The 24,531-nt window shown below is 43.2% G+C and overlaps 1 protein-coding gene across 3 annotated transcripts in view; it reads right to left on the bottom strand.

Annotated features, from left to right (window-relative positions):
- Nucleotides 1-1,747: 1,747 nt before the first annotated feature.
- Nucleotides 1,748-24,531, bottom strand: part of LOC141166747 (zinc metalloproteinase-disintegrin-like VLAIP-B) — a 59,454-nt gene continuing 36,670 nt past the window's right edge. For 2 of the 3 annotated variants that reach the window (XM_073653723.1, XM_073653724.1), the window contains exons 11-25: nt 22,996-23,123; nt 20,795-20,972; nt 18,032-18,121; nt 17,042-17,237; nt 16,778-16,838; nt 16,545-16,692; nt 10,298-10,378; nt 8,963-9,035; nt 7,302-7,407; nt 6,552-6,648; nt 6,163-6,222; nt 4,472-4,531; nt 2,658-2,711; nt 2,314-2,376; nt 1,748-1,987 (exon numbers count right to left, since the gene is read on the bottom strand). In XM_073653723.1, the coding sequence (XP_073509824.1) occupies nt 1,961-1,987; nt 2,314-2,376; nt 2,658-2,711; nt 4,472-4,531; nt 6,163-6,222; nt 6,552-6,648; nt 7,302-7,407; nt 8,963-9,035; nt 10,298-10,378; nt 16,545-16,692; nt 16,778-16,838; nt 17,042-17,237; nt 18,032-18,121; nt 20,795-20,972; nt 22,996-23,123 (1,422 nt within the window). In that variant the 3' untranslated portion in view covers nt 1,748-1,960. The remainder of the gene's footprint in view (nt 1,988-2,313; nt 2,377-2,657; nt 2,712-4,471; nt 4,532-6,162; nt 6,223-6,551; nt 6,649-7,301; nt 7,408-8,962; nt 9,036-10,297; nt 10,379-16,544; nt 16,693-16,777; nt 16,839-17,041; nt 17,238-18,031; nt 18,122-20,794; nt 20,973-22,995; nt 23,124-24,531) is intronic. The other variant, XM_073653725.1, reaches the window with a different exon arrangement.

Genomic DNA, 24,531 nt, shown 5'->3' with positions numbered 1-24,531 from the left:
CAAAGGTGTAACAGTAGAAAAACAGTTCATTCATCAGGCTCATATATGTCAGTGTGGGGGAACACCCGAACAGATTACAGTCCTCTGTCAACTTCTAGCTGAGATTGCCAACACCAAAGGCCTTTTCTTCCTCCCAGATACAGCTCACATTGGCTGGTCACTCAGTAGCTCCAACACTCTCCACTCTGTACAGCATCACACTGCAGACTGCCACAAAATGAACACTGGGTCTGGCTCTAGACATAGCTAGACAGGTGCCTCTAATCAAACCCTGCAGAGCTAGGATTTAAGCCTGTCCTTCCCGGATTTCCTACAACACGCACCTTAACATTGAAATTACGACACCAAGATGAAAGTGTCACAGATTTATGGAAATCACGAGTTTAATAGACATGTGAATGATATGTTAGTGATGAAAAAAGGGAAAATTTTCAAAAGATCTTGATTTATTTAGGATCAAGTATGAGCACCAAATGCAGAAATACACGCACTTACACACCTTGACTTGTTGCTGAGAAACTTGCTTTTGAGTGAGTCCTTGGATGGGTGTATGCCAGCAGAAAAAGTCACTTTGACCGAGTTGCAGTCTTTGCTGGGCCAGCTAACCTTTGCTGATATTCCTGATGGGCCTTTTTTTGTAGCAATTAGCTATGGTGACACCTGGGATCCACACCATTAAATATGTCTATTAAAAACCTTTAAGGGGAATCCATCAACATGTTTTCTCTATGTCATCTGGGAGCACTATGATGTAGGGGCAGAGACCCTGATTCCAGTGATGTGTCACTTACCGGGCTGTCTTGCTGTTTCAATACAATCAGTGTTTTATCAGCAGGAGATTATCACTAGAGGACTAGTTGCCTCCTGCTTCCTAGTCCGATCCTGTCCCTACCACTGATTAGCAGATTTCTGTCAATATATATTGTACACAGAAAGCTGCCATCAATGGTGTGGGCGGGGTTATACACAGCTCAGCATTCAGAGCTCTGCTAGATCTAAGTGGCCAGATAGCTGGGTAAAAGCCAGCCTGACAAAATAAAAAAAAAAAAATCTTGCGTTAATTGAATTATTTCTTATAGACAGATACCTATTCTGTCAAACATTTCTAGTTGTCGGTGAGTTATGATGTCAAATTTTGATTGCTTTTCAGTATTTTTCTCCCAAATGATCGCAGTTTGGTCATAAGTAGATCTACGTGATCTCTGGAATGGGGTCCGCAGTCCTTGAAAGGGCTCGCTGATTTAAGGTGAGGCTGTCCAGACACAGCAGGGCAAGGGGCGAAGTAGTGATTCGTCACCGGCAGCTTGAAGATAACAGACAACTGATAGGAGATGATGTCCATTAAATTTAACATGACCTTGGACAGATTTCTGTCCAGTTTACTGAATGCTATTGAAAGGGCACTATTCCTCCTCATGGGTGCAGGTCAGAGCTCCGTTGTAGGCTCACACCTGGCATCGGTGGCGGTAATGGAAGGCCCTTGCCCTGGCCAGTATGGAGTCGCTATACATGAGCACCTAACGGATCTACAAGAACATGGTCATCACGGCATGAGAAGTGTTCTTTCTTCTAACACTTTTCAAAAAAAAATATGAGAAGGCTCGTATACATGGTTTTCCATATTATGTTAATAAACTGTGGCAGGCTCATACTTTACCCACAATGATTTGTCTGTCTCTTTTATTGTGGCTCCCACCCCCCAGGCCTGTCCCTGCAGTCTCACCAAAAAACAAAGGAACGAGCAGGCTGCTATAATATTATTTAGTAATAAATATATTACACTTATGAAATGATGAAAATAGTGATATAATCTCAGAATACAGATCTATAAATAATAACCAGAACAAAGCATATCATACATGTGCTTCAGGACATTAGTAACACGGCTCCCCAGTAGAGGACTCCGTATTGAATAAAAAATGGTTATCGCCAATTTTTTTTCCATCCAGGAGCGTCGGTGTTATCTTCTGTAGTTGGGTTTACCAGTCTGAAATAGGATCAATAAAGTCACGTCATTTGTGGAGATTATGTGAAGGTCAAATAATTGAACATGAAATGATAACATTTAGCTATCTATCTACTTGGATGGATAAATATCACATAGATTAATATACATAAACCCAATATCTATCTATTTATTTATTAAAGTAAAGATAGACATAGATAAATATCTGTCTAATATCAATCAAATGTCGGTTTAGTTCAGAATTATTATCCATTATTAATTGTAGTATAAGTCATTAATAATCATATCATATAAATGAAATCATTTCAGAAAGTAAAGCATGTCAGTAAAGTAAGTATACACTGTACCTGTGGTGGTACTGGGGGGTACATTGGTCTGTAAGGAGGAGTAGCAACTGGCTTTGGTAATGCCTAAAATAAAAACAAAAACACAAGTTTTGTTCATGTTATCTATCCAATCATTTTCATAATTCCATATCTTTTCCTTCCTGATGTTACAATTTCAAGCTAGAGTGTATTTATTCACAATTAAAGTGCTGTGGAATATGTTGGCGCTTTAAAAATAATAATTATTATTATTAATTATTAATCATTATTATTTGCAATGTAATTAATATTAATAATCCTATAATATCTACATGATATATTTTCAGAAAAGTGAAGCACATCAGTTAATGAGTGTACACGGTTACCTGTGGTGAATACATTGGTCTTTGAGGAGCGGCAGCAGCTGATGGTGGAAATGCCTAAAATAAAACAAAAATACATCTCTAGCTCATGACAATGTCACAGTTGAGGGGTGCACATTCTTTTAGGAGCTCCAAGTTTTGCATGTGTTTTTTTTTCTCTACAACTCCTCAACCCTCTTTAAAAATTAACATAGTGCCCCCTACTGTAGATTTGTAAATTGTAAAACAGTTCTGTTCATAGTTGACAATAATAGTAAAATATAACTATACTATAACTCCCAACTGTACCAGATTAATCGGGATATTCCCAGATTTTGAAGCTCTCCTGCTGTCCGTGGAAGGCCGAAGTCATGCCCCTCTATATACTGCATCTATGTCCTCAGGGCACAGATACAGTTGAGTATAATGGTGGAACAGGGAGTTGTCAGCTGTCTGCTCCATCATGCAACCTGTGCCCTCTGCACCGTCTGAAACTTGGTTCAACAGATGCGATAGATTGTGCTGCTATTCCAAAACACATACAGCACTGACCATGTGTGTGTAGGGGCACTATACTAGGTGTCAGTGTGGCACCTTGGGGCATCATACTGTCAAGGCCCCATACTAGGTGGAAGGGCACCTTGGGGCATCATACTGTCAAGGCCCCATACTAGGTGGAAGGGCACCTTGCGGCATCATACTGTCAAGGCCACATACTAGGTGGAAGGGCACCTTGGGGCATCATACTGTCAAGGCCCCATACTAGGTGGAAGGGCACCTTGGGGCATCATACTGTCAAGGCCCCATACTAGGTGGAAGGGCACCTTGGGACATCATACTGTCAAGGCCCCATACTAGGTGGAAGTGCACCTTGGGGCATCATACTGTCAAGGCCCCATACTAGGTGGAAGGGCACCTTGGGGCATCATACTGTCAAGGCCCCATACTAGGTGGAAGGGCACTTTGGGGCATCATACTGTTAAGGCCTCATACTAGGTGGAAGGGCACCTTGGGGCATCATGCTGTCAAGGCCCCATACTAGGTGGAAGGGCACTTTGGGGCATCATACTGTTAAGGCCTCATACTAGGTGGAAGGGCACCTTGGGGCATCATATTGTGTGGGCAGGTACTATCTGTGACAGAGAAATGTGGAGAATCATACTGTTCAGTAATGCACTGTAAGAGCATCCTATTGTGTGTGGGGGCATTATGCGTTGGCATAATACTGTGTGTGGGGATGAACTGTGGGGGCATCATCATAATGTGTGGGGGCAACTGTATGAATGAAAGCACTCTGAGGACATCATTCTGTGTGTGGGGAGGCGCTGTGGGGTATCATACTGTGCGCGGAATGCACTGTGAGGGCATCATGTTGGGTTTGGGGGCATCATAATTTATGGTTGGACCTTAATATGTTTGTTGGAGGCACCGTGGAGCATCATAAGGAGGAGATATTTTTGTGAACTAATGCCCTGTGGGGGGCATTTTTGGAGGGATCAGGGGCATTCTGGGGGGCATCATTCTGAATATGAGCACAAAGACTGGGCAAAGTTAGGGGTCTTGTTTAGCATAAAAAATATACTGCTGCACTAGTTTAAATAAAAGTCCCTTTTTATTCTACTTCAAAGTTGGGAGGCGTGCAAAACTAGACATTAACGTATTGCTGTGTGTGTGATTTTAGCATGTAGAAATGTAGGTGCTCCCACAATATCTGACCTACATATCTCTTGTCAGCCTCAATCAGTGGTAAATACTAAATACGTTCAGTTTATGTTCTGAATCAGCAAACTCCAGTATACTGTAAGCTCTGGGTGTACGATTTCCTGCCTTATACTTACATGCGGGAACTGTGGTTTGTGAGCCTGGGCAGGGGGGTGAGGAGGTGCTGAATGTGACATCTGTGTGGACATAAAATAGTAAAGCAGTAAGGTATCAGTTGGTATTAAAAATGTGTGATCAATTTTCTGTAGTATTAAAAAATAATTAGTCTTACAACTCCCACAATATTAGCAAAAGGTCAGAGAGAGAATATCACACTGCGACCCGATAAAAAGTGAATATAGTGTTCAGATAAATAGTGTCGTATAACAAAGAGAAATCATGTCATATAACATCCAGATACAGTGGGGAAAAAAGTATTTAGTCAGCCACCAATTGTGCAAGTTCTCCCACTTAAAAAGATGAGAGAGGCCTGTAATTGACATCATAGATAGACCTCAACTATGAGAGACAATATGAGAAAACAAATCCTGAAAATCACATTGTCTGATTTGGAAAGAAATTTTTTCCCTGCACTGTGTCCTGTGCTGTCCCTCCCTGTGCTGTGTCCTGCGCTGTCCCTACCTGCGCTGTCCCTCCCTGCTCTGTGTCCTGCGCTGTCCCTCCCTGCGCTGTGTCCTGCGCTGTCCCTCCCTGCGCTGTGTCCTGCGCTGTCCCTCCCTGCGCTGTGTCCTGCGCTGTCCCTCCCTGCGCTGTGTCCTGCGCTGGCCCTCCCTGCGCTGTGCCTTGCGCTGGCCCTCCCTGCGCTGTGCCTTGCGCTGGCCCTCCCTGCGCTGTGCCTTGCACTAGCCCTCCCTGCGCTGTGCCCTGCGCTGTCCCTCCCTGCTCTGTGTCCTGCGCTGTGCCCTGCGCTGTCCCTCCCTGCGCTGTGCCCTGCGCTGTCCCTCCCTGCGCTGTGCCCTGCGCTGTCCCTCCCTGCGCTGTGTCCTGCGCTGTCCCTCCCTGCGCTGTGTCCTGCGCTGTCCCTCCCTGCGCGGTGTCCTGCGCTGTGTCCTGCGCTAGCCCTCCCTGCGCTGTGTCCTGCGCTAGCCCTCCCTGCTCTGTGTCCTGCGCTGTCTCTCCTTGCACTGTGCCCTGCGCTATCCCTCCCTGCACTATGTCTTGCATTGTCCCTCCCTGCGCCGTGTCTTGCGCTGTCCCTCCCTGCGCCGTGTCTTGCGCTGTCCCTCCCTGCGCCGTGTCTTGTGCTGTCCCTCCCCACGCTGTGTCTTGTGCTGTGTCCTGCGCTGTCCATCCCTGCACTGTCCTGAGCTGTCCCTCCCTGCGCTAGCCCTTCCTGCGCTAGCCCTCCCTGCGCTGTTTCCTGCGCTAGCCCTCCCTGCGCTGTGTCCTGCGCTGTCCCTCCCCGCGCTGTGTCTTGCGCTGTCCCTCCCCGCGCTGTGTCTTGCGCTGTCCCTCCCTGTGCTGTCCCTCCCTGCTCTGTGTCCTGCGCTGTCTCCCCTTGCACTGTTCCCTGCGCTATCCCTCCTTGCACTATGTCTTGCATTGTCCCTCCCTGTATGGTCTCCAGTGCCTTACCTCCTTCACTATGTCTTGCATTGTCCCTCCCTGTACGGTCTCCAGTGCCTTACCTCCTTCACTATGTCATGCGATGTTCCAGTGAACATATGGTCGAGATTGTCTTTATTCACTTATGGGATATTTCAGCAGTGGAAATTTTCAGTAGCTAAACTCTTACCTTTGATACATAGATATTTCTAAAATGAATATTCTATATATTACTACGGAAAAGTAAGATTAACAATGATACCTGAGGCTTCTGAGACTGAGCAGGTGCCTGTGGTGGATACATCGGTCTTCCAGGATATTGCTGCAAATGTAAAAAATGCAATGTCACGTTATAAAAGAATTTAGATTGAAAAGAGTGATAAGAGAATTCAATCTGATGGAAACCTTGGATTACGATAAAATGCCAGGATGGATTCAGAGGCATTAAAGCTCATGATAGGTTTACCACTATAGTGATGTTACTCTAGCTCTGAGACAATAAATTGTATCTCTACTACCAATAACAATTGAGAACTAACCCGGTGGCCAATTGGCCTCTTAGTAGTGGTACTTTTTCAGTGAAATAAGCCAATCTCTATGTTAAAACATGGTAATAGGAAACAACGAGTGTGATCCAGTTGATTATCTTACTTTTGGATTGTGAGGATAGGAATCTGGTTGCTGAGGAGTCCGATTTTGGATTCCGAAGGTGGGATTGGTCACACCTGAGCCGGCTCCAGCAGACCTCCTGAGGATAGAGAGGAGTGAGATGTGTCAAGGTCAATAACTACACAGTCCTTTCCGGATCAGGTTATCTTGATATCCCCAATCATTAATACTAACTATCTCCTTCCATATTGAACTGTTCTAATGGCAATTAGAAGATGATTTGCGATATAGTCTTTCAAAAAAGAAGGCAGAATCTAGAGTTCTCTTTATCTTCTACCAACCAGTCAGTGATATCACAAGGGCATTGACCTTCTACTTCAAAAGGGTCTCTTGGCTCAGAGAGGTGCACCATTTGCACAAAGGGATATCTTTAACCACTCTAACTACTGGTGAGATCTTGGTGGTCATGCCCAATAAAGCATTTTTTCTAGGACATAATTTAAAGGAAAGGATCCTAATGACAGAAACTAGATGCAGTGGAGCCTATAAACATAGTGGATTGCACATATTGACATCCTGCTAAGGTTTTTTTATTGAAATCCAATGATATATCCGGGCAGTGGTTAGGAAGCCAGACGAATGACCCATAACTGATTGCAACAACTACCATATTACTTATATGACTCTTTATTATGGGCCTGATCTTATTTTGATCATTTGGATCCCTCTAATTCTCCCTTTTAGACTCCTATGCTCCCTATTTTTCCCCTTTACCCCACTGCTGCTTCATACCTCTGCGTCCTCCTCTTACATCTTTTATACAGCACAAGAGCCACAACAACCAACACGAGGACCACGATAAAGATGATGACACCAAGTGCAATGTTTCCGGCGTTGCCTAATTGGAAAGTGGGAAAACAGAGTTAAGAAATGGACAGTTTAAAAATTTCTATGTTAAGACCCAATAATCTGCAGCCCAATTCAAAGGGAACCTAACAGGAGATTCATGCTGTCCGAACCACGGGCTTCATCAACGAGAGAACAACTCCAATATTGACGCTGTCTAAAAACAGAAATGACAATAACCCTAGTGGGAAGGGTTAATAAATCTATAGTCAATCACTGTTTCAGAAAAAACATACTTTGAGCACCTGCCAAGGACTATGCATCTTGGATGACTTAGTCTACTAAATCCATGGCAACTTTGCACGGTTCCAATCCCCTAGACTAGTGCTCCCCAACTCCAGTCCTCAAGAGCCAACAACAGGTCATGTTTTCAGGATTTCCTTAGTATTGCACAGGTGATGGAATTCTTGTCTGTTCATGTAATGCAATTATCACTTGGGCAATACTAAGGAAATCCTGAAAATATGGCCTGTTAGTGGCTCCTGAGGACAGGAGTTGGGGAACACTGGTCTAGACCAACAGGTGTGTACCTATATGTGTATACATAATGAGAGACCTGTCTATCATAGGGTCGGGGGCAGGAAGAAGCCTTGAACTTGAGTGAACCAGTGGTTTTTGCACCGATTTGTTGTCGATGACTTTGCATCTTTCAAAGCCTGAAGAAGTTAAAAGAACCTCAAAAGTCTGAACATATGATCAGTAAGTCATTTTGACATTGCAGTACATATGTTCATTCTTTTTGGCTTTTATTGAATGTTTTTTCAGGGTGGTTTCGGAATGGACCTTCTTGAAAAAACGCATCATATGCACCTAATCTTAGACTGGTCATCTATTCCTGACCGAATTTTCATAGCTAGTTTTCTCTGAAATGCCGCAGCATTTAATAGTAAAACATACATGGCTGCAATAATGGAGCCAGAGTCTGATTCATGCTGCCTGTGAGTTTACTAAAGGTTTCCTTTAGTGCACACATGTCAAACTCTGGCCCGTGGGCCAAATCTAGTATGTTTGGCCTGCGATGCCAATCGGGGCCATTATTCTGTATTGAGGACTATGTGGGGCCATTATTCTGTATGGAGCACTATGCGGGGCCATTATACTATATGGAGCACTATGTAGGGCCAATATACTGTAGGGAGGTTGGCCCTCGACTTTGTCCATGCTTTTCATTTTGACCCTCTGTGTAATTTGAGTTTGACATCCCTGCTTTAGAGTGAACCTGACAGATGATACATGCCGCCCGATCCAAGGGTAGCATGTATCAGGTCCTGGTTGCATGATCTCAGCCAGGTACGTTTGACTCTAACATGCTGTGGCGTTTCAGAGAAAAATATAATTTAAAAGCTGCTGGAGCCCAAGCTGCATGTGGGGTCTAGTCTCCAGTGTATCTCAGTCCCCACCAGCCATTAAAGTATATTTTTCTCTGAGATACCACAGAACAAGGGGCCCATATACTGTTCCCCATTGTCTCAGAGACCCCTTGCATTCTATGTCTGCCTCTGCACACAATTTTGCATCTTATGTATAGTTATTAATTTTGCACTGACCATCAACTCTGGTACCACAATTAGGGGGTACCCAGCCTTCCTTACAATGACATTTCATATCCTGGTCACAATCCTGTAAGAGAAGTAAGGACAGTAAGAAATTTCTAATTTTATCAAGGTCGGGATTATGCTAGCACCAAGCAAACATGGTCAAATACCATAGACCACTGGGCTCTTCTATAACATACACAAGCGGCCCACTGGTACTCTCTTGCCCAAGGCGCCACAATCATTGCAATCATCATATTATATAGCACTGTGCACTTGCAATTGCTCATTTTGCCTTTCTACACAGATTACTGTTCTCTTTTCTCTGCTCTATGTAGAAACAGGAAATGTCTTTTCCCTGCATGAGTCATCCCCCTCTTCAACTCCTGACCCAGCTGCTCTACTCCTGTCACGGGTGTGTCAGAGGTGACAGACAGTCGCCCTGCAGTGGTTTGCAGGAGGTCTCCACATTTGGCAATGCAGATAGCTGCCTAGATAGGAGGCTGTGTTTAGGACCCAGCGACTACCTCCCTTTAGTCTGAGTGTATATATACCTGGTGTGTCTATGTGGGCGTCGCCGGTTATACTCATTTCTACTTGGAACTTGGCTGAAGCAGCATCACGTCCTCTCTGGAGTCTTGAGGCCGCGTGCCCTGTTGGAGTTCTTCTAAAGCTAAGTTATTATTTACCTGTGTTGTCTTCCCCTTTTATCTTTAGAGTGCTAGTGGAGGTTGACTAGTGCTTATCTCCTTCCACCCTCAGCTTTATCCTTACGCCAGGGATAGTAGGGCGAGGCACATGATCGGCGACAGCTGCGGAGGCTGTATAGGGATGTTAGGGGGAGACAGGGTGACGCTAGTCCAGATTAGGAGGTCACCTCTTCCCCCTTTCCTTAGTGTCTGGGCTCCCTTTCCCCTCTGTGTTGCACTCACACCTGGCGTGACAACTCCTCCCTAATGATGACTCATGTAGGGAAAATTGACTTTCTGTTTCTACATAGAGCTTAGAAGGATTCAGCTAGGCAGTTTCTAACACGTGATGTCAGAGACCTAATGGAAAAGAGAAGAATTAACTGGGTAGAAAGGCAAAATGAGCAATTATAATTACACAGTGCTCAATAATATGATGACTGCAATAAATTAAGAGGATAAAAACTTTAATGGTAATACTTCTTTATGGTTTATGAGTTAACCAAACAAATGGCAGCCATATTGGTTGTCACCAGACGAAAAAACAAAACCTGGTAATACTATCGATGTTTTATAATTTATATTACGGTGATGCGTTCTGTTCCTACACAACTGGGTTAGGATGGAATAAGAACAATTGGGTGCAACTAGAACTCACCGAATTTTCATTGCATCGGGCCTCACATTCTGCAGCCTTCAAGATAGATGGTGTTTCAGAGCATCTCCCGTTCATACATACCTAGAAAAATGACAATCTATTCAGTGTTGGAAGCAGAAAAAAATCATCCGAACAAACAAAAGGACTTGTTATTTCTATATATTTCACCTGTATATTTACATTAAATATCAAGTACCTGAGGCAGGGATACACATGAAATATTTGTGTTTTTGTACCTTAAAGGGGTTCTCCGAGAAATGTGATAAAATAAATACATAAAATAAATAATGCACATTAAAATATGAAACATTTTTCTAAATACTTTCATTTAGCAAAAATGTATACTTTATCTACTGCACTGTCAGGATTCAAAGATGGTAGCTCTGATCAATCACACTCTGTCCTAGATTTCCAAACGGGCTGCATAAAGCACGAGACAGAGGACACGTCAGAGTAGAGGCCTGTCAGGCATTGGGATTGTGCATCCCTCTGTTCACTGAACCTGACAGGACATGGAAGAGTGGAGCCCATCCTGAAATCTAGGACGGGGGTGTGATTGATGGGAGCTGCCATCTTTGAATCCTTACAGATTGCAGTAAATAAAGCTTACCTTTTTGCTAAATGAAGGTATTTAGAGAAAGGTTTAATATTTAAATGTGTTTATTTCAGCACATTTCTCGGAGAACCCCTTTAAAGAGGTTGTCCACTACTCAGACAAGTCCTTAAGAGGGGTTCTCCAATGTAAAATAATAACACACTCGCCTATGGTGCGAGCGCCATTGCAGTGAGCCTGGGGAGAGTAGGCGCCGACATCGCTGGAATGGCGCCCGCACCAGAGGTGAGTATATCTGTTATTATTTTACATGAGGGAACTATGGTGATTGAGAAAGGGCTGTCCGAGTAGTGGACAACCCCTTTAAAGGGCTATTATGAAGTTGTCTCTTGAGTAGCTCTGAGCAACGCAATCTCCTTGCAGTTTCCTTGCTTCCCGTTTCTAGCGGGGGCGGGCACAGCTCCTTGAGAGACAGCTCTAGTGAATAATAATACTGTGGTTTGCTCTGGAGTCTATACTGTTATCCCTATACTCACACATAGAGATAACAGCACAGAGCTCAGGACAGCATAGAGCTGTGATTAGCAGACCAGCTGTCAAAGTTGCCAGATGGTGAGTTACAATTGTGTCTATTCAGAAGATGAGAGGGAGAGGAGGGAGGTGAGCAGCTAATTGCAGTATAGAAATCAATTAGCTGGAGAGTACTGACTGGGATGTTAAGAGTTAACCCCTTTCCTGGAATGTAACTATTGTGCACTCTTCACCAGGCAGGAAAGCACTCCATGTAAATAAATGAGCTGTACACTATAAAAGATAATAATAATAATCTTTATATAGCGCTAACATATTCCACAGCGCTTTACATACGTTATCGTCGCTGTCCCAATCAGGGCTCACAATCTAGATTCCCTATCAGTATGTCTTTGGGGTGTGGGAGGAAACTGGAGAACCCAGAGGAAACCCACACAAACACGGGGAGAACATACAAACTCCTTGCAGGTGTTGTCCTTGGTGGGATTTGATCCCAGGACCCCAGCGCTGCAGTGCTAACCACTGTGCCACCGTGCCGCCCATAAAACCTCTCATTGCAGATAGAAAAAGCAAATAAATTGAAAACTTGCTCATTTTCATGCCATCTAACTAATTAAAGCATATAAAAACACTTCTTTAAAGGGAATCTGTCACCAGGATTTTGTTACACCATCTGAGACCATCTTGATGTAGGGATAGAGACCCTGATTCCAGCGATGTGTCCCTTACTGGGCTGCTTGCTGCAGTTTTGATAAAATCACTGTTGCAGATCTAGCAGTTCTCTGAATGCTGAGCTCTGTATAACCCCGCCCACACCACTGATTGGCTGCTTTCCGTGTACACTGTGGGGCGGAGTTATACAGAACTCATAAATATGGAGGACTATATGACAGCAGGTTTACTAGTACTCTAGTGATAATCTCCTACTGATAAAACACTGATTTTATCAAAATTACAGCAAGCAGTCTAGTAAGTGACACATCACTCAAATAAGGTGGCAAAAACCTGTTTTTATATCTACGGGAGACACACAAACAGCGTACTGCAGCTCGACTGTTTTCTTAACCCCACTTCTTGTGGATGGGAACTAGAAGTTATGCCATGAAGGGCAGATTTGAGAATAATCCTTTGTAGAAAAAGTACAAATATAAAAATGGCTATTTTAAACAAATAAACACAGACTCGGCATAAGGTGGCCACATAAAAGCAGCTAGCAGCTTCCTACTCTCCATGAAAGTTTTTAGAGTTTTTTTTTATATATAAAATTTCATCCAAGATCCCTAGATCACCATTGCTCGAGTGATCACGGAGGTCTCTATGCACAATGAGAAAGGGATAGAGTGTAGATGGAAAGGAGACCGCTGCAGAAAGGCCTCACCTCTAAGTTGTTCCGAGCCGTAACATGGCACCATATGGAGCACCATATAGTGGCACACAGAGTGCCTACAGCTCCATAGTATGGGGACATTTTCAGCCTCCTGCACATGATAGTGCTGTGTTGTTCAGAAATGAAAAGCATTACTATCCAGTGTGCATAGTCCAGGGGCAGATATTCCATTGGTGCAACCTGTGCAGTTGCACAGGGACCCAAAAGGTAATGGGGACCACTTTTACCTCCAAAGCAGGTGGAATTCTGCATTATGATGAGTTATTGGACTTGAAAGGGCCCATATATTGTTCTTGCACAGGGGCCCTCTTCAGTCTGTGTACGCCACTGGCATAGGCTGTCATTGTTCTCGGCAGCACAAGTCATGTAAATGTAAGGAGACAAAACACTGTGGAACCAGAACAGCGAGGAGGAGTGGCAGAGGGGAGGAGTTTGATCAGGATTCTGGGTACAGTGTTGTCAGGGAAACCAGCTCAGGAGAAAAACAGCGCGTGCGAAAGTTCTGAGGTGATTCTGGCGCGGAGAAGAGAGACGGGAGGAGCAACAGCAGCATCCAGAGCTCCTGTCAGGAAGAAAAGCGCCGCGCATCTGCCCAGCTCAGATGTCGACGGTCAAGCCCCGAAGACACGAGCGACGCCAGTCAAGCCCCGAAGACCCGAGCGACGCCAGTCAAGCCCCGAAGACCCGAGCGACGCCAGTCAAGCCACAAAGACCCGAGCGACGCCAGTCAAGCCCCGAAGACCCGAGCGACGCCAGTTAAGCCCCGAAGACCCGAGCGACGCCAGTCAAGCCCCGAAGACCCGAGCGACGCCAGTCAAGCCCCGAAGACCCGAGCGACGCCAGTCAAGCCACGAAGACCTGTTTGACAGCTTTAATACATGTGAGGAATGACTAAGAAACAGGCATTCCTCACATGTATTAAAGCTGTCAAACAGTTGCAAATCATGAGCACGGAGTGAGTCAAACATAACACCCGAGCACGCTGAAGATACTCGGAAATAGCCGAGCATGCTTGTAAATCTCGAGTAACGAGCATGCTCGCTCATCACTAATAATTAATATTAGTTGTTAAATAAAAGAAATACACAGTTGTTCCGCCTGTGTCTCCGCTGTTGCATTCTGGTATCTGCTTATATTTAGCTGAGGCAGGATGCAACATTCCAGTGTGGAAATGGCGGAACAGGGTGATGGCGGATTTTTCAGGGGAAGTATTCCCCAGGGGCTATGCTCAGTAACCTCCCAAAATTCATGGGGAATAATTTACAGTTGTGAGATTAGGTAGAGATACTACGGAGCATGGTCCGGATGTACCCTATGATCCCAGCCATGCAGGCAGAGCTAGCGTTACTGACTCTTGATGGGGAGGCACAACAGACTGTTATGTAACGACAACCTAAGGACCGTGACATAATAGAAAAAGTGACCTTGGTAACTTACGCATGCGCTTATTTAAAGGAGTTCAAGGGGAAGGTGAGATTATTGTGCAGTATGTCAATGCTCTGCAGGAGGTGATGGCCCATATCGCCAAGAAAACTCAAGAAAAATGTTGAGGGCTGGGATCCTTAGATGAAGTACTGCGGGACCAATTTGTTGCCGGACTAAGAGACCCCTATCTGTGGCAGGCTCTGAAGGAGCGGTTACAGACTAACCCGGACATGAGTTTCTTGGAAACCAGGGCTGAGGCATGAGTCCGAGAGGAAGAGGCACCCGCCTTGATGGGCACGGTTTGGAGTCACCAGGTAGCTTCCGCCTCGGAAGCCACCGGCAAAGAACCTGACTGGGCACGAGAATTACGTCAGGAGATCAGAGATATTTGAGGAGAATTATGCAATCTCAAAGGAGTCTCTAGTAACTTGCCAAGAGATGGTTCCTAAACTAGATATAAGGGGAGGGACCAAGGAGAGGATGCTATACTCCCGAATTCGTCATCTCAGGCCCGTCACCGGACAGAAGAGCAAAGAGTTGAATGTTGGAACTGCAGTGACTGAGGACACATATCCCGAGAGTGCCCAAGCCAGAGCCAAGGAAGAAGGGGGCGTTCTTTAAACTAAGGAGCCCCACGGTCGATGAGCACACCATGGGGTGCCATGTCCCAGAAGGAGGAAAAGAAGGCTCTGAAGATATTGTCTCCGAGCTGGTGTGGGTGTATAACAATCGGGTTCATGCGACCACTGGATACACACCCTACACATTGCTGTTTGGGCAAGATGATCGAGAAATTACCGAATTAGGACTAGAGTTACAGAATGAACATTTGGGAAGTCACCCAAATACCAGGGTTCGGGGCCATCGTTATCGACTTTAAATGATGAGACACTTGGTGGAACAGAAACTTAAGGATATAGAATACACCGTCAAAAGTCCAACACAGGAAGAACCCCTTCGGGCAGGAGAGCAAGTGTTAATATGAGCCAAGCAACCCAGGAATAAGTTAGATTACTAATGGGAGGAAGTGCCATATCGAATTGTGAGGAGAGTCCACCCAAATAGCCCGATTTATGAAGTTCAACTGAAAGGTGAAGAGAGTGCCCCAATGCGAGTGTTGCACAGAAATATGCTTCGCCCATGCCTTTCTGAGGGAGAAGGTGCTCCAACTGAAAACACCACTAGAAGCAGTTACTGAACCGGCAGTCGATCATGACGAAGGGTGGATCAACGTACCGATAGAACTACCGGTGATGACGCACAGTGAACCGACTGGAACCTTGGATCTCTCAGAAGAACCCCTATCGGAAGAACAATGCAGGACAGAACGGGCCAATTCCGGCATCCCTCCTAGGTGGTATGCACAAGATGAGTTCGTCTGGACTCAAATCCAAAAGAAAACTCAGGATTGTATGCGGCTCTTGGCAGAAGTTGAACTACCTTTAAAGAAGCAAAACTTTCCTCGCCCAGGGACTGTCGAGATAAAAGAATGGAAGAATGGAAGGAGACAAAACACTGTGAAACCAGAACAGCGAGGAGGCGTGGCAGAGGGGAGGAGTTTGATCAGGATTCCGGGTACAGTGTGGTCAGGGAAACCAGCTCAGGAGAAAAACAGCGCGTGCGAAAGTTCTGAGGTGATTCTTGCGCCGAGTAGAGAGACAGGAAAGCGATAGCAGCGTTCGGAGCTCCTGTCAGAAAGAAAAGTGCTGCGCATCCACTCAGCCCTGACGTCAAGCCCCAAAGACCCAAGCAATGCCAGTCAAGGTTCTTCACCCGAGTGACGTTGGCCGACAGGACAGGAGCAGGTTGCGGTGGCACGGTTCTCAGACGTGTGCACCATAACGTGTCCGCTGTTGCATTCTGGTACCTGCTTACATTAACACAGAACAACGGTCTGTCCGCTGAGAGTATACACATAATATAATTTCACCCGACGAGCAAGCATTTTGCTTTCTCATCTGGTGATCGGCCACCTTTTTAGACTGCATGATTATTTTTATTGTTCACGACAGTCGAGCAGTAAAAATGGAGCTTAACATGCGGCTGTGCTACAGTAAATAGGACAAAGTTGCAATACTTTGCACGGCTGTAACAAAAATTCGGCATTGTGTAGGAGAGGCCAAGTCCATTTCAAACAGGTGATCGGCGTGGATTCCAAGAGTCAGAACCCCACTATTAATATTGGTGCGGCATCCCAAAAATAAGTCATCAAGTTTAAAACCTTGGATGATCCATTTACCAAAGTATCTAAACAGGAGGCTTGGATTTACAGTATGTGTTACAAATGGATCCCAGTGCTGACCACATTCTCATATTTCATAATTCTGGGTATGAGAACCTAGAATACGTACTTTCTCATCACCACATTTTGTTCCGATCTCCACTAATACTTCCGGTTGCAGAGTGTTACATCCTGAATATCCGCAAAAACCAGTTCTAACGATAGGTCGACTGCTCCCTCCAGAACAGAGCAGAACTCCACATTGCGCTCTCCTAGAACTGTAGAGGTATAAAAGATCAGACATGACATACCATATTGCCTACATCAAAATGTAATAATGTCCTTACAATCCGCAGGTAATACCTCAGTGCATAACAGTAACTTTCGATATTTCGATAGCAGGAATTTTCTGCGGCCTTGGACCCTAGTATAGACAAAAGTTTTAAAGATTTCTAAAAGGCAAAATGAAAAAAATCTAGGATCTAAAAGGAAATGTCACAAAAACACAGACACCAAATATTTATCTACACCCTCCTAATTTAATGTGTAGGAACCACACGACACATAGGAAAAAATATTCTTGTCCCACTTTCCCTGGTACAGACCGATATGAGGTCGTTGTTTTACCTGCTCCCCAGTAAGTTTCACATTGCCCCCTAAGCGTGGGGCATTTTCCATTGTAGCAATAGCCCTCATTATTCTCGCACGGATATCCATCCATTCGCCAGCGATCAGATGGACACGTGGCAGATTTCCCATCACACATATCGGACAAATCACATTCACCATTCGCCTCTCTGCACACAGTACCCGCTGACTTCAGCTGTAGGTAAAAAAAATAATAATTTAGCCAAAGATTATTATAATATTCTCACCACATTTATGATTGTTTCTTTTCTCCATTGTAATTGACAATGAAATGTTCAGTAAATTATTATTACTATTATTAAGTTGCCTCACAATCTGTCAATCAAACATGTGATACTACATCTCTCCTGTAGTGGCCGCTGCAGGGAAAGTTGAACCCACAGCGATCATCTGGTTGCAGATTCTATTTAAAAAACACCGATTGCAACGATGTATCACTGACTGGGCTGCTTGCTGCAGTTTTGATTAAAACTCTTATCTGCTGCAGATCTATCAGTTCTCTGCATGCTGAGCTCTTTATAACCCCGCCCACACCACTGATTGGATGCTTTCTGTGTACACTGTGCATAGGAAGAAAGCTGCCAATCAGTAGTGGGGGCGGGGCTTGGCTACATGGCAGCAGCTTTACTAGTCCTCTAATGACAATCTCCTGCTAATAAAACAGGAATTTTAAGAAAACTACAGCAAGCCGCCCAGTAAGTGACACATCACTGGAATCAGGGTCTCTGTCTCTACATTATGCTGCTCTCAGATTAGGTGGGAAAAACCTGGTGACAGATTCCCTTTAAGACCCTTATAGCCTTATATATTAATTTGTAGTAAAGTGCAGGCCTAAGACATTTTAGTTTTATAGTACTTCAAGTTCTGATAGTAATTTTAACACAAGAGAAAAATACAAATTTTCTGTAGGATGTAGACCTAAATGGAGGAATTGCAATGAATATTGAATACCTCTGAAATATAACTCACCTGACAGTTTGAGCAGCATTCACCCTCTGAACATTGGGCTCTTTCTTTCAGTTTGCATGTGGCAGCATTACAGCACTTGTCAGTACATTCCTGCAATGTCGAGGGGGTAGATGGTTATCCCTGTGCCCAAAATATCTACTGAATCTAGTTATAGTCTCTATGAGATCACCATGACTTTCAAAAGAACCTGTCAAGATATACATGCAGTCTGATCTGTGGACAGCAAGATATAGAGAAGGAGAAGCTGAGCAGAATAATATATCAGTTTGTAGGAAAAGATTCAGCATAACTTGGATTTTATTCATTGATGTTTGTATTAATGAGTGCATTGGACTCCTTAACGGGAGTCTGTTAGGTGATTTTTTAGTAGGATACTAGTAGTATCCTGAAATGGGGCTTGGGCAGCTGTAGTGTGAATATAAAAATGGATATTTTGAGTCCATATTGAAATATACAGAATGCATTACAAATCAGCTTCACTGGTTACACATTCACAGATATATGTGGATCATTTTGTCTTAGTCTTACCGGATGTTTACACACAATGTTCATAGTAACAAAATGTTCACCTCTGAAATAGTCCAATGTTTATTAACCTTTGTCTGCAGTTGACTTATGTGATTCCTGAAAGCTTTTGAATTGTGTGGGTTTATTGCCCCATTGTCTGTGTGAGAGCCTCATATATCTGATTCATCTTTTCCAGAAGGCTGGCCACTGGAGGTTGAAAGTGAACTAGACTTACCAGTGTAGATTCACTATATATAAGGCCAGAGAAATATTACTAAGTAAGAAGCCATAGTTGTTCTGCACTGATATGTAGTGTTGTAATACCTGCGTAAGTGGGACGCCCATGCAGTGTTGTGATTTGTCCAGGGGTTCTCTGTCTTGGTGATTGCTTCTCTGATATTGCAAACAGATGATGTTTAAAAACTCCTTGGTGATGACTTGAGTATATGTACTTAACCTTTGTATGTTAACATATACAAAAGTGTATGCAATATCATAATATCACACTATTCCTTTAATTGTATATATCATCTTTTAAATCAACTATTATAAATAAAATTGTGTCATTAAATCACAAATGGTTGCCTTCTTTAAAGCCGTATCCAAACCTTAGTGTCAAAAACTTGGCAAAACAGCAGCCCTTTTAGAGTACAGTAAGTAACGTTTATTGCTGCACCTTGTGCCATTTTCTAGCTGTAAGCTCCGGATAATTCACAGTCACGCACCGGCTAGTCAAAAGTAAATATGCTCCTCTTCCCCCGCCCATAATCCCAACCACCCCTCTGCTCCGGCGTCATTGATAGTGAAAATCTTGCGCCTGTGAGATGCCTCCATATGTCTGCGCATGTTGGGTTTGATTTATACCTATACTGTCATTTACTATCACTGACGCAGGGGCAGCAGGATAGAAGAGATTATGGGTGGGGGTAGAGGAGCATATTTACTTTTGACTTGGATACACTTGACTAGCCGGCGCGCGACTATGAACTGTCCGGAGCTTACAGCAAGAAAACGGGACAAGGTGCAGTAATAAACGTTACATATTCTGTAAGGGCTGCCCAAGCCCTACTTCACGATACTATTAGTATCCTACTAAAATTCACCTGACAGATTCCCTTTAATACATACAAACACCAGAGATTTCATTAGATAAAAGGAAAATTTTACTGAAACTTTCCCCACAAAATGTATAACAATCTGATCAGCTCCTCCAGCTCTATAACATCCTGCCCGCAGATCAGAGACAATTTTCAACCTGAGATGTTCCCTTTAAATGATCACAGAAAATAAACGTCGTCATATGATTGATGGCCCTTCAAAAATTCCTCATACATACCACATACATTATCTTAAGAAAGTCCTTGAGTAAAACTGTTATTTTTTTTTTACAAAGTTACTTTGTATAATCCTTTTTCAGACGTGTTCCTGATGGGATATTGATCAACTGAACCAGCACTGATCACCTATAATTACTGAAAGAACCCAAGAGCTAATATTACATTTCTCTGTAGTGACACCACTGGAGAAATTAAGTATTACAGTGTGCACATTAAAATCAATTGAAATAAATAGGCTACCTATGTAATATTTGTACGTGTTGGGTCCTCCAAAGAAAAAAAAACAAGGTTTGTAGCTGTTTTCTGCACTGTCTAATAAATTAGGGCTTGTCTAGGACTATTTTTTTTTACAATGGGCCTAAAAACTAACAGGCAGGTAGTTGCTAACAGAGGCAACTACCTACCTGTTCTACCTGGCGCCAGCTCAACGGAGTCACCAATTGCACCTGCGAGTGATTCATCTGCTCCACTTCAACAGAGCAGCTCTTCCTCTTCCAGGCTACTCTATCAACAGGACGTGATGTGACTTCCAACATCAGCCAGCTTCCCGCGGTTAGGCAGCAGGGAGCCGGCTGTCAATCACCACGCAATGTTAACAGAGCAGAGCGGAAGAGAAGTAGCTGCTTTGTCGACATGACATCAACGAAAGCTGCAAAAGCGGCCTGTGACCTCTCTGTGCCTGCAGAGACCGGCGCTGGGCACAACAGTTAGGTAGGTAGTAACTACCTGCCTTTAAGTTGTTAGGTCCATAGTAAAAAAAAATTAAATAGTCCTGGATAACCCCTTTAACTTCAGACTATCACTATATTTTCACCCAGTTTGGTACCTAACTCCCTATTTAAATCAATGTGAAATTAAGTCACATGTCCAAACTTAGAACCAGCCGTGCAGAAAAAGGGACTTAAAGATGAAATTATACCTCCACAGAGCCGCAGTCACAATCTTCACCTTTTTCTGTGAATTTATTGCCGCACACAGGAGGAGAGAGGATGTCAACCTTGCTTGGCTTGTCCTTCATACATACAGGCATACGATCCAGGATAAATTTCTGATATTCTTGTCGGCTGCAGTAGCTGAAGGTTCTCGGGGTATCATGACTGTATGGAGAGGGTGCAGTTATAGAAGGGATATACAGTATTTACCCCCCACAGGTGTTTGTGGGGCCCTAGGCAGTCCCAATACACTATTAGGATGGTGGCTGGTAAAAAAAAACAACAACAAAAAACTGTGCTTGTTTACTGTGTATATATAATTGTAATCGTTTCGTTATCATTCTGCATACATATCAAAGGGGCTGTCTCATTTTCTTAAGTGGAGTAAATTGCAAAGTGCTTGAAAAAAAAATAAACAACTTTTCAAGTTACCTCTTATTAAAAATAATCTCCGTTCTCAAGAACGGAGGAATTTTTAATTTTATAGATTATTGGTAGCTGCTACGTTTACCGTCCACCTCTACATTATAGCAGCGGTAGCCAATTTCTTAGGCAAGGAGCTCAGAACTTGTAAGTTCTTTGCTATATTAAGCTTGCAAATCCTGGATCCTGCCAGCTTCAGCGCCCCTGCGCTTCTCTCCTGCTACAGAGGCAAAGTTGCCTGTGTTTGCAGCATGCGTCAGCTGCTCAGCTATGCTGCTGGTCCTAATGGTCAATCATCAGGAAGCTGGGAGGCTGGGAGAGGTGCGCTTATGAATAAAGAAGATTATTCAACCCCTTTAAGATATAATAAGTTATTTGTTAATCATCTAATTAGAATTAGACCCTTGCTGCAAGTGATTAATTCCACATTTAAAGGGAATCTGTCACCAAGTTTTTCTACTCCATCAGTGAGCAGCATGATGTAGGAACAGAGACCCCAGTTCAAGCGATGTGTCACTTACTAGGCTACTTGCTGCAGTTTTAATAAAATCACAGTTTTAGCTGATGCAGATCTACCAGTTCTCTGAATGCTGAGCTCTGTATAACCCCGCCCTCACCACTGATTGGCAGCTTTCTGTGTACACTGTGCATTTGCAGAAAGCTGCCAATCAGTGGTGGGGGTGGGGTTATACAGAGCTCATTACTATGGAGGATTACAGCAGGTTTACTAGTCCTTTAGGGATAAACTGTGATTTTATCAAAACTACAGCAAGCATCCTAGTAAATGATTCATCGCTGGAATCAGGGTCTCTATCTCTACTTTATGTTGCTCTCAGATGAGGTGGTAAAAACTTGGGTAAAAATTCCCTTTAAGCAGGTTCTATGCTGGACTGTTAGGGGCTTGTTGAATTAGGGAACCATTCATTTTCCAGTGTCTGGTACCATTAGAGGATAGCCTGATATTCAAATTGGCTAGTCTACAAACACTATCCTCACATACAACCTCTCTTCATCCCATTCCCATTCTCTTCATGTAAGGGCTGTCTCTCATTTTCGTATATAGTGTGGTGTCCAGCTATCCTCTTCTGAGTTTGTAACTATTACAAAGACTTAGGCATTTATTCCATTATTATGATGGTTGTGTACTGTTTGTTGTTCTTTGCCGCTATTTACTGGCCGTTGTTAGTATATGTTCTCATATATTATAGCTTTATCTCCCATCATGCCTCTCCCTCTCTGTAACTCCTTCTATCTTCTTTCCTCACATCCTTTCTTTCTGGTCAGTGCCTTCTTGGCAGAAGCGTGCACCAGAGCTGGAGAGAGGATTCTCTTGTTACCGCTATCCTCCAACTTCCATCTTCTACCTCATCCTCATTCCTTTTTCTTCCTTGGCTTCTCAACCTCATCATTTGTCAAGGTACTGTCAATATATGACCTGAAAGTTCATCCACTGCATTTTCCTTCCTGGATCATTCATGTCCAGCTGGTCAGGTTAGCAAGGAGAGGATAGCGAGTATCTAACATTGCTTGTACAGAGTCTGTGCTCCTATCCCTCAGACATATCTCATCTACGTACATCGGTAGCAGAATGTATAGAACTTCCTGTCTCCCCTTGTTTTTGGCATTCCCCTCCCAATACCACCACCACCACCTCTACAACCTCTCCAGAAATCTTAGAATCTGTCTCTGTCACCATTGATTTCCGTAATAATCAACTTGAAAACAACCAATAAAAGAATTGATGTACTCGTTTCCATTCTCCCACCTTAGAACTGGAGCCATGATACAAGATGAGGCTTCACAGTAGCATCCATCATCATGAGGCATTCCCAAATTGTGCCCCAGTTCATGAGCAAGAGTGGCAGCAACAGCAATATAGTTTTCACTGTGGTCCTGAGAATGCAATATGAAAAATTAATGATCCTCACATTTACTAAAACAGCACTTAGCCATAATTAGAGAAAATGGTGATATTTTAGGAGTGAGTATTGCAGTTGTTACCTTCGGACACCAAAAAATAGTCTGGCACCTTTACCATTGGCGAACACAGATATCACTTTCACCTCCCAATAGACAAAGAAGGAAAAAAAACCTTCAAACACCACTGGACACCAGGGAACATAACACTCAGGACATAACCATGGGATGGTATTTTATTTTTTTTTTACAAATTATGGAAGCTCCAGTATCTTATATACAGATTATGAGACCTGTTTGTTAAAATTGTAATAGTTTTTTTATATATATAATTTCAATAGTGAATTTGACACCACGTTTGGCTGACTGACAGAATCTATATGAAGGCTTAAAGTGGTATTTCCATCTCCAAGATCCTATCCAAATATCTAGCATGTGTAATAATAATCATAATATCTCCAATTAGAAATGTAGTATAGTTTTTCTGATTCACTATGTCTCTTTCCTCATGTACAGGCATTGCAGGACCTTAGGTATCCATGGTTACGTCCACTGATATAGTGACAGTTAGCTAGTTGCTAGTGGTCATAACCATGGATACCTGAGGTCCTGCAATGCCCTGTACATGAGGAAAGATACATAGTGAATCAGAAAAAAATATATTACATTTCTAATTGGAGGTATTTGCTAATATTATTATTACACCTACTACATATTGGGATAGGATCTTGGAGATGGGAATACCCCTTTAATTTTCTGTCCCTTTCCCATAGTGTTCTTTGTCACCCCATGTGTGGGTGTAGATCCTTACAGATAATGGTATTTCCCTTTTACAATTACATTTTTGAACGACGAGATGTTATTTTTAGTGCCATCATTTTGGAATATATGTCGTTTATGATTCATTTTTACAATTTTTTTGTTGTTGGGGGGAGAGAAAGTGTAAAAAACGATTGCGATTCCGCCATTGATTTTTGCTCTTTTTTTTTTGCCATGGTGGCATAAATAACTAATTGGTAACTTTATTCTAATGATTATGATGAATAATTTAAAAAATAAATTAAATAATTGGATAATATTGAAAATAGATTAAAATATGTTTTAAAATTAGTCTTTAGAAGACTTTTTTATTAAATTTTGTAAGACTTTTTTGAACTTTTTTGTTTGCTCCCCTAACATGGACAAGGTACTGATAGGCTGATAGAGGGAGCCGCTTTCATCTACTGTAGCAAACACATTAAAGGGAACCTGTCCCCATAGAAGTGCAGTCCAATCTGCACGCATCATGTTATTGTAGGTTGATATTCAGTTTTATGAGAACAAAATTCAGTATAACCTGTAACTTTAATCATTTAATCCTCTGCTCTTTCTGGAATTTTCAGTT

Source organism: Phyllobates terribilis, unplaced genomic scaffold (genome assembly GCF_046119375.1).
Source record: "Phyllobates terribilis strain yellow unplaced genomic scaffold, ASM4611937v1 Scaffold_11__3_contigs__length_659146591, whole genome shotgun sequence".
Classification (NCBI taxonomy): Eukaryota; Metazoa; Chordata; class Amphibia; order Anura; family Dendrobatidae; genus Phyllobates; species Phyllobates terribilis.
The sequence above is the reverse complement of the archived record's forward strand: the minus strand, read 5'-3'. Positions and strand labels throughout refer to the sequence as shown.